The sequence below is a fragment of the Paramisgurnus dabryanus genome, chromosome 5 (genome assembly GCF_030506205.2).
Source record: "Paramisgurnus dabryanus chromosome 5, PD_genome_1.1, whole genome shotgun sequence".
Lineage (NCBI taxonomy): Eukaryota > Metazoa > Chordata > Actinopteri > Cypriniformes > Cobitidae > Paramisgurnus > Paramisgurnus dabryanus.
Window position 1 is genome coordinate 32,203,729 of NC_133341.1, and position 11,230 is coordinate 32,214,958.

At 37.1% G+C, this 11,230-nt stretch overlaps 1 protein-coding gene across 1 annotated transcript in view; it reads right to left on the bottom strand.

Moving 5' to 3' along the window:
- mcc (MCC regulator of WNT signaling pathway) overlaps window positions 1-10,523 on the bottom strand; it is an 84,164-nt gene extending 73,641 nt beyond the window's left edge. Inside the window, exons 1-3 of the mRNA XM_065251084.2 lie at window positions 10,312-10,523; window positions 9,113-9,357; window positions 6,657-6,856 (exon numbers count right to left, since the gene is read on the bottom strand). Coding sequence (XP_065107156.1) covers window positions 6,657-6,856; window positions 9,113-9,357; window positions 10,312-10,445 — 579 coding nt within the window. The 5' untranslated portion in view covers window positions 10,446-10,523. The remainder of the gene's footprint in view (window positions 1-6,656; window positions 6,857-9,112; window positions 9,358-10,311) is intronic.
- Window positions 10,524-11,230: the final 707 nt, after the last annotated feature.

Sequence of the window (11,230 nt, forward strand, 5' to 3'; positions counted from 1 at the left end):
TAATATGGTCTCGTTTATAGACGGTTTCATCGGACGCACGTGATACACGTCTGGATCCGAACTTTACTTCCGGTTTCGTTTTTTAATGGTCTGACTAGTTGCTAAACTGATCTCTTGAACAAATGCCTCGTCGAAAATAACAAATGTTTTGGTTTCCTAGGTAATCTATGTGTTGTTTTTTTTGCTTGTTATATAAATAAACTACGTTTAAAGTACTTTGTTGTTATTTATTATTAGCGGAGTTTACCGGAAGTTACGTGCAGACCGCGACAGCCGCTTGTTTATGTTGTTACTGCTGAAACCGTCTATACAGGCGCTGCAGCTCCCCCTTGTGTTTTTTAGAGAGATGTGCAATCATTGCGGTGATCTGAAATCATTGCGATGAGGTCAAACAATTGCCCTACTCGTGCATGCAAAGACAGGCCAATCTCAACATTACACCAACTGGGACGTTACAGTTGAGATGTACGCCCCAACATTAAATTACACAATAAATTAATACCAGTGTTGTTACAATGCTAAAAACAATGTTAGCGCTATATGCTAGTTAATGCTATATGCTAACGTTTCGGCTGAAGTTCTACTATTGACGTTACAGTTATGTTTTGCAGGTCCATACTGAAAAAACACAAACTTACCACTAAGAAATGTCCATTAACAATAGGGATGTGCATTTATGTCATTTTTTCATTTCGATTAATCCATAGGTCTGAAGAACGAGTACTCGATTAACTGGGGGCGGGGCAATCAAAGGGGCGGGGCGTACACGTCATGGTGAAAATGAAAATATTTTGATTGAAAAACTCAAATAAAACTTAATTTTGAAGAAACTACGACAGAACAATGAAAACAAACTAGATTATTAATGAAAAGCTGGAAAAGCTGCGTGATGAAGTGAAACTAAAGGGTTAATAAACACAAACCGAAGCCCTTTCTATTTGACGCACTCTGCATAATATTAAGCCTTTATACAACATAAATATACAACGTGCATCTATCTGCATAAAATGCAAGACTTCAACTAAGGTTTCAACTAAGTTATCTAAAAAAAAGAAAGTTTAACTCCCTTTGTGGATGTGCATCAAAAACAGCGCACTTTTAAACACGTCCAGTCAAAGTTCAAGCTTCATAACATTAAGCAGCTTTAAGTATTTTGCTATCATGCGCGTTTAGCTGTGTCGTGTCGTCCTCTTACCTCAGTCAAGATGTAATGGTAATGCTGTATGGCTCTCTGGTATCTCTTGACATTTGATGTTTAAATATGAGATGATAATCCATTGAACTTTTGACGGCGCTGTACATTTTGCACCTGACTGACTGTATTTCCGAAAATCACGACATCCTTTTAAACCATAGTGCCTCAGTGATGTGAGTTGTGGCTGGCTTCACGGGATCGGCGGGCTGGCGGGCTGCCGCGCATTGCGCGGATCGGCGGGTTTCTGTTGTGCGGTCGCGCGGAATTATCTGTTTGTTTTTGAATCACGCATGGTAATGTTACTGATGTCATACGTCGGTCTGCGTAGCTTGACACGATGTCAAACACGCATCTCCAGACCCAGTCTTTACTACCACATGCGCTTGTAATGCTAACCAGACATCCAAATGCCGCCATATCCACAATAAATAAATAAATAAACCCACATGATCATCGTTTTCGTGATCGATCATCGATGCCACGTTCGAGTACTCGAGCAATCGAGTACTCGTGCCCATCCCTAATTAACAATCTCCAAACTATTGATTATTCATCAAAATCTGATACAGACTCAAACATAAGATCTGTTTACACACACACAGAGCTACTGAAGGAGCTGCTCTGAGAAACAGCCAATTAGAGAAGAGCTCAACATTATTATTAATGACCCTTCCAAATAAGGTAAAAATAGACGATTTCATAAATTTATGTGAGCCTTGTGGTCTTGGATGTGAATCTTTTGATTAATCTATAAAAATGTATATTAAATGAGAAAATGCAAAGCATTCATTAATATTATTATTAAGTGTTACAGTACAACTACAAATTGTTAAAAACAACGTAGAAGAAAAAAGATTCCCTCTTGGAAACATTTCAATCCTTCACTAGGCGTAATCTATATATTGAAGACTATAAAGTGACACGAATTGCACAATTTGGTTTGCAGCGGCTCCATTAAATGTGACTTTGACAAATGGGTGACATGCATTAGTGTAATGAGAGCATAAGAGATTAGAGTCGACCCGTAAGGAAATCTGCTCTCTTACTCTACAACACCGCTGTTTGGCTAACCCTTAAATCTCATTATAACTCCAATCTATTAAAAAAAGCCTTGAGGCGCACAAATGTGAGCATATATACAACTTATAGCAGCTGTTCTTCGGTTCTGCTGTAAAACACAAACCACTCTTTTTACCTCCACATTCCTAAAGAAATTAATTAGCTCGAAAAAGAGACAGACGGACATAAAACGGGAAGCACGCTTTCCCACAAACCATCTTTAACTACGCAATAAAACCTTGATATAAACTTCCTAATGAAGAGAACTGTGACCTCCGGCAAAAAAACAAACCCTAATGCACTGAGTCTCAATAAATCTTCATGAACTCAAACTACAGTAGATGACTTGTGGAGCTTTTAACAAAATATGCAGTACGGCAAGTGTTTGCTTTGACAATGCAGAAATAAAACCAACATTGATCCACAATACACTGCTGCTGAAGCAAATATACAAAAAAGACCTGCAGAAACCGCATAAAAAGAGACGCATCGCAACAGAACAGCTTGCTCATAATGTTCTCTCAAACGCTTTCAGTAACCTGATCTACTCTATAACAGCCATACAACAGCACATCAGAGCCGGTAAAACCATCACACGACTCCAGACACATTCTTCTAGCACTATAAACACACACACACACACACGCACACACACACGCACGCACGCGCGCGCACGCACGCACGCACGCACGCACACACACACACACACACACACTAATGTCACTTACACTAATAGTTTCCATATGTCAGCGTGGAGCAGCCAGAAGATGCTGATAACACAAAACAATCACAGCACGACTCACCCTGAACACACACACACACACACACCTCAAGAGAATCTATGGCAGTAAATCACATCTCCTGCAATCACTTTAATGAATATTGTGCATTACCGATATCATCATCATGATAAGGAGGAGAAATCTAACAAAACTTATGGTAGGGGTGGGCAATACGACCAAAATCGTATAAAACAATAGGATTCATTTTATATTATGGTAATGATATGTATCGCAGTACAGTTTCTATGTCTTTTAATAAGGTTTATATGTTATTTAAATCTTTCATGACAAAGTATTGTCATAATTCTTGCAAAAAACATATATAAGCATAAAAAAGAAGATTAAAACAAACAAAACTCAAGCTTACTGAAGATAAACAATCAGTGATCAAATAAGGATAATAAATAATAATGTAACATTAATTTAGTCAAGAGCAGTGAGATGTAGGGCTGTCACTTTTTATTCGATATTCGAATATGCATTCGAACATGACGTGAAATATCCGTATTCGAACTATAAATAAACCATCCGGTTTTTTAAATGCCATGTGTAGCGCATTTTTTTACAGTAACACCTCGTAATGGCTGAGAGTGAGACCGACGACTGCAACTGTGCGCAAGAGAGGGAATCAAATTGGACTGAAATGAACCTCATGTGCATGTCAAGATAGAATTATAGTTTGTATATAAAATGACATATTGTTTATAGTGTTAAATATTATAGCAGAATAAAAAGCTTGTGTTAATACGTTCGCATTATGAAATTAGCATGTATGAAGATAATTTCATCATTTTTACAACGCAATGTAAACTTTATATTAAACAACAGCATTTGTCTTGTAAACGGATGTGAAATGATCATGTGCTGACTGTCGCGCGTCACATAGACGACAGAGTCAAGTGAGATCTGCTTAACTCATCTATAAGTTTAATTTCATCTCAAGTATCAAAGGGTTTGTGCTCTCTATCATTGAAAACGGGCAAGCAAACAGCACGCGCAGGGTTAATGTACTTGTGAATGACGGCTCACAAACGCGCGGGATAGGCTTTGTATAAGTGTGCTTGTTGTCAATGACAGTTCTGGTCACAAACACGCTCAAGCGCGGGATATGTGTGCTTGTCAATAATGGGCATTAAATCCGTGAAATTCCGCGGAGTTTTCTGCCGAAATCTGCGGGCGCGAATTCCGTTTGCGTCTGTCTATATACTCCTGCTGCTATTTAAGTTGTCACGTTATTGTTTGCAACTGTTCTGAATCATTTTTTTTATATATAAGTTTGTTATTCTTACATATACATGTAATTATTACAATTAAGTTGATAACCTGCTGTTTCAAACATTAAGTAAAAAGTAATCCAGACAACCCTGTGTATGACTGTCACTGTTAATAATTTTGTGATTGAATCTCCATTACGGTGGGTTTTTGATGCGCGTGGGGGGCGGCGCCTAGATATTCGAATATATTCGGATACATTGCATGATATTCGAAATCCGTTCGAATTAGATTTTTCTCAAAAGTGACAGCCCTAGTGAGATGATCTCTCAATGCTGTTTGTTTAGCATGAGTGACAGACAGGAGCTAAATTAGGTAACTTCCCCTTTAAGACCAAACTTTGGATCCAATTTCTGTAATGGGGCGTAAATACAAAACGTGAATTCAACGATTTGTGCGAGTAGATTACATACAAAGTCAATGCAAAGACGCGAATAGATGCGAATAGACGCGATTAGATGCAAACTCGCGCAGCGGGGTGATGCAAATTATGTGAAAACACATACCGTATTTTCCGGACTATAAGTCGCACTTTTTTCATAGTTTGGCTGGTCCTGCGACTTACAGTCAGGTGCGACTGATATGTCAAAATTAATTCATAATGACTAACATGAACCAAAAGAAAACATTACCGTCTACATGAGACGGCGCTATATGTTGCTTCTGTAGCCTAGCCCTGAAAAAAACTGTTAACTGAAACATTAACTTAAAGACAACGGAGTTGTTTGTTAAAAAGACTTAACAATTAAAATGCTCCCCAAAAGAATAATAATTTTCTAAATAAATGCGACTTATAGTCCAGTGCGACTTATATATGTTTTTTTCTCTTCGTGAGGCATTTTTTGACTGATGCGACTTATAGTCCGGAAAATACGGTACTATTTGCCTTAAACACGAAAATATTCAACTGAAGCTAAAAATTTGCATGACACGAAGTTAAATCCTGCAAGTAATCTAGAACGAGGAACGGTATGCTTTGCATTTGGTGTGTACGGAGCATTACAAATGCGTTTTCTCTTTTAGCTGTTTACATTCTCTTAGGACCTAAATTGTCGTGTTTCTGAGGATATTTGCAAAGAGGGGAATTTTGACGCATGCGTGTATTAAAGGCCGATAAAGGCAAAAATACTCACGAGCTCAATGAGCAACGGATGCGCGGCTTACACGCTCCTCTCACACACAAACAGCGCGCGCATTTAGCACTGTAGTTTGTGTTTTAATGGCTAAAAATCACTTGATTTAAATACGTCTACAAACGATAAGTTTGCATGATCATGAGCACAACAACATACTTTAATCCAAAAAGCAAAATAAATTGATCTTATAGCATTGTATCACTTATAAAGGAAATAAAACCTTTATAGATTCATTAAAGCAGTGGTTCTCAAACTGGGGTCCGGGGCCCCCAGTGGGGCCGCGAGATGGTGCCAGGGGGTCCCCAGTTTGATGACATTTGATAAATTACATTAATTTATCATGATTTCTGTGTAATTAAACCTAAAAAAAAATAAGCCAACTAACAAACAGCACTACTAGGTATAATTTTATATATTTTGTTTAATTAAAATGTTGCATTTTAGAACTGTTTTTGTTCTAAATTTTATTTCGGGGGGCCGCGAAGGAATGCACCTTACACAAGGGGGGCGGCACGCTGAAAAAGTTTGAGAACCACTGCATTAAAGGATGTCACAGGTTCAATACAAGTTCACTGACAGGAATAATGTGATCACCATAGAGTGAGTTAATATAATAATGTGATTTACAAAACAAAAACATAAAAGTAAAGACATTACAGTAGTGAATCACCTCGAGGCTCAGTACATTCACTTCCACTACAAACCAGATGGCTGAAACCACCGATTACCAGATGTTACAACAAACAGCAGCTTACAGTATATCGTTTCATTTATTTTGACTTCATCTGTAAAGTCTCTTACACAAAGCAACATGATATATTTGACCAATCTACACAAATGATCTGATAGTGTGTTGTGACAAGACAAAACTGGTTTTCTTTCATCACAAAGTTTTGAAACATGAAATTATAAAGACTTCATGGGAAATGGACAAAACAAAGAAGCAAAGCCAGAGAAATAAGATCTACTGTAGATAGGAAACAATCAGGAACGCTCTCATCCATAACAATAACAATCTGTGAGGAAGATTACAGATGCTGAAAGAGAGCGCCGTCTACAGACCATAAAAACACAAGGACACAAAAAAAACCTAACTGAACAGGGCTCTTGAGTTACCTTATGATTTTTTGGAGATGTTCATTTATTGAGAGACAATTTCATAGTGTGATAAAATTGTATATGTATAACGCAAGTGTTTTAGGGGCCACTTACCGTATTGGCCAGCTCCAGATAACTGCCGCTCAGAGGACCGCTTTGATCGGCCTGTGTCTGGGACATGAGATGGTTTAGGTCAAGTGAAGGTTCCAGTACACAGGGTTGCTCTGTTAGTTTCTGAAGCAAAGGTGAGATCTGCAGGTCTGGAGTCAGTAAGTCTCTCGCTCCAGAATCATATTCCCAACTCTCCCGAGCTCCTAAACAATGCATGCATATACAAACAGCTGTCAGGACACTGAAACATACTGAACATAGAGCTTAAATGTGAAGGATATTCTGTAGGAACATCTGGATACATCAGTCAAGAATTAACTATGACACAAAAATGTCTGGTAAAGCTTTACAATAAGATTTTATTAGCAAACATTAGTTAAAGGTGCAGTGTGTAATTTTTAGAAGGATCTTTTGACAGAAATGCAAAATAACTTACAAAACTATATTATCAGGGTGTGTAATAAAGACCTTTCACAATGAACCGTTATGTGTTTATTACCTTAGAATCAGATGTTTTATCTACATACAGCGAGGGTCCCCTTACATGGAAGTTGCCATTTTGGGCCGCAATGTTTTTACAGAAGCCCTCAATGGACAAACTTTTTTTACTAAGTTATCTCCGATGATGACATGTTTGTCCGGTGGTGGCAACAGTAACTTCTCTATGTGTTTCAAAAGCGAGGGGTGCGCAGTGGACTGAGCCGTTGGTTGCCATACACAACACCACCACTAGACGCCGCTAAAATTTACACACTGCACCTTTAATGCATTAACTAACATGAACAAACATTGAACAATATTGTTTTCAGCATGTATTAATTCTTGTTAATGTTAGTGTTAAAGTCAATACAGTTATTCATGGTGCATGAATTAATGTTAACTAGGGTTGTCACGATTATAAAATTTGGCTGACGGTTCATTGCCTAATAAATTGTGATGATTATTATGACAATTAATTGCCTGTTTTATGGCTTTGACGGTTATGACGATTAATTGTCTGTCTTATTTAATTCTCATAATTTTTTGTTTGCTCATGAACTAATTTTCACACTTTGTTGTGATTATTTAAAATAAATATATGGCAAGGTTTACATGGCACTAAATATTAATACACATAACACATATTTAAAAGTAATTATTTAATGAATATATATTTCAAAAACTGAAAATTCTTCATTAGAAATAAACACAATAAAGTGTCTAAAAATAACTGAAAATAAAAATGCAATCAAAATAACTTAACAGCGCTTAAATAATAGCCAATCCTACTAAGGTCATATTAGTACTGGACCACATGTCTGTAGTGGCCCAAAAAAAATCAATTCCTTAGAAATCCTTAAACATCGTTCACTTCCTTAAATTTGGAATTTCCGTTTTGGAAATTAATGTTTTTCCTGGCAGTTCATACTGCTTATCAAAGTTTTGCAGCATTTCTTTAAATGCTGTTTTTTCCACAGTATTAAATGGCTTTGCAATGTATCGCAGTAAAGAAAAGCATCAGATACGGTCTCATTCATCCATCCCTTGTGTTTTTAGAGAGATGTGCAATCATTGCGGTGATCTGAAATCATCGGGATGAGGTTGAACAGTTATTTAATAATTGTGACAGCCCTAATGTCAACAATTACGCTTGATTTTATAAATTTTTAGTATTAGTAAATGCCGAAATGAACATGAACTATGATGAATAAGTAATGTTCATTGTTAGTTTTTTAGATAATGCATTAACTAGTTGTTAACAAATACAACCTTATTGTAAAGTATTACCACATTTTTTAAGCCAGAACCGTGGTTCTCAAACTGGGGGTCGTGAGATGGTGTCAAGGAGTTCACAGTCCCATAAATTCAGTGCATTTAAACCTCAGAAAAATTAAGCTAACCAACATTGTATAATTTGAGATTGTTTTATGTCATGAATTTTCTTTAATGGGGGCGAAGGGATGCACCATAATGATCAATAGAGGGCTGCAATGGATTTAACCAGTGTAATCTGATAAATGCATTAAGAGATATAAAATATTCAATGAGAATAATAATGTGTAGCATCTCTTAATTTCAGCCATTAGGGATTGGATGGTGAAAGTGGGCGATCTGCAGCAGGAAATTCGCAGCAGTGGTTTATGAAGGACTTTCGAGCATATCCAATGTCCCAAGTTAATCGATAGTTATTCGCTATTATTGTTGTAACCTTATTACATTAATGTAAATTCCCAATAAACTACTTTGTTGGTTAATGTGAAAAAAAACCCCTGATGAAGTACAGTATGCATTTGGTAGCTGCTTTTATCCAAAGCGACTTAAAAGGTATACATTATTATTATCTGTATGGGTTTTCCTTGGGTTCAAGCCCATGACCTTTTGCGCCTCTACCACTGAGCTACAGGCAGTTTACAAGTAAGAAAGCAAATAAAGTTAAGTTTGATTTTATGTTACCTTTAAAACAGAAAGAAACAACAAACCTAAGCTATTATCGCTGCTGGTTGGCCACGAAGCGATGTGTTCCTGACATTTCCTTTTCTCCGTATCACCGGAAAGAAGCGATAGCTGTCCTTCTTCTTTACGGATCTCATTGAACAGCTGCATGCGACAGCGTGTGAAGTCCTCGAAAGAAATCTTCCCCTGTTCATTTGCTCCGAGCTGACCCATAATCTCAGGTACAGAATTCTCCATGTTCAACTGACGGCACACCATCAACAGATCATTCCTGACAGATGGAGAAAACAGACCTTTATTACTACAGGACAGTTGTTAATGATTATTCTCCATAAGAAATAATGCATAGTTTGCACATCTGCATAGCTGATGATGAAAATATACAAATTTACATTCTTAGAGAGATATTTAACAAAGTAACTGCATTGACATTTTTGTGTTTAGATTGAATATAAAAAGTATATTGTGCCAAAATCTATAAATTGTTTTTATGATTTGATTTTACCAGACATCAGTAACAGTAACCGTATATACGGTATAGTACATCTGCCATTCATACTGGCATTAAAATGTGTTAGGATTATGTTTCTGTTGTTTGAGTAAATAACAAAAATGGTAATAATAATGTTTTATACCCTTTATTAGCAACGCAAAGGTTGTGGGTTCGAATCCCAGTAAACACACATACTGATGCACTAAGTTGGTTTGGATAAAACATTTCAGGATGATACAAATCATGTTATGCATTCGGTGTAATGCAGAAACAGAAGTAATGTAAGCTTTATACGTCAATGTGTTTCAGGGGTAGACTTATAAAAGGACACGGTGGGTCTCTATCAGACCCCAAACCCAACATGAGGGTTGATTAAAAATAGTGACATCACAAAATGCAATAACTTTTCCCTTTAAGCGACGCATTAAAGCGTAACTTCACGAGTAGCCAGATCAGAAACTTGAGCACTAAACTGTAAAATTTGGCGGATGAGTTGCAAGATTTACCGTCACTTCCGACGTGAACAAAACTTCAGTGCCACGCGAAGCAACTTCATAAACGCGTGTTTGCTTGTTACTTCGCATTACTTTTGTGTTAAATTGTTGCGTTACATTCGTCAACATTTTTGTATCAAGCGCTCGTGACGTCAAACAGCTGCATCCGATCAGCAAAGTTTACTCTGCGCGTGAACTCTTCAGTGCACGCGCGTGTCGCGTGTGTATCGGTTCTGACCGGTTTATGAATCCGTCCCCGTCACCGTCACAGGTCTGGAAGAGTCGCCGGACGCGCTCCTCGTCCGCGGTGCTCGAGGAGTCGCTGCTATCGCTGCTGACGCTCGCCTCCGCCGCTCCAGCGGCCGCCATCATGAACGCACACGCGGGCGCGCACTCCGTGATCGATGCTTCAGCAGCCTCGTGGGGCGTTTCTTGGGGTTGGGTCGAGTTTTACACATGCAGAAGTGATGCTTTCGAGTTATGTGACTCTAGTTGACAAGTTAGTATAGTATATAAAGAACAAAAAATGTTCACTGTTTTAAAAATGTTTTTTAAAACTTAAATTTTTATTAAAACGTTTTACGATTTTCTTTTTGTATTGTTATTCAAATTGTCTGTAATTTAACAATGTTTTCCTTCCCTGAATTTATATCCTACGTATTATTAAAATGTTATAATTTAAAAAAAGAAACTAGTAATAATCTTTAGCATTACAGGTGTTTATGGGTGATTCTCACAAAATACAGATTTAGAAGGTTCCAGGATCAGATTTTTTTAAAAAGCCCTTGAAGTCAATTTTTTTGCACATATAAGATTAAGGTCTGAACTTACTATAATCATTATTTTTAGAAGATTTAAAAAATATTTCCTATAGAATTATGAATTTTTTTTAGATTATCATTATCCAAAAATAATAATTACCGCAACATGATATTACATTAAATGTATGCATTTACAAACTCATGTTTTGGTAATGATAACTAAAAAGTATTATGACAAACAAATTTTTTACTTTTACCAGGAGAGAAAAATAAGAACTGCTTACCTGGTAGCCATCTTGAGTGTCACATTCAATTATGTCCCTTCCAACAATTTCTTTTTTTTTAATGTTAGTTCATTAAGGGCTTAAACAATGATTGAAAATTGTTGCGGAGGAT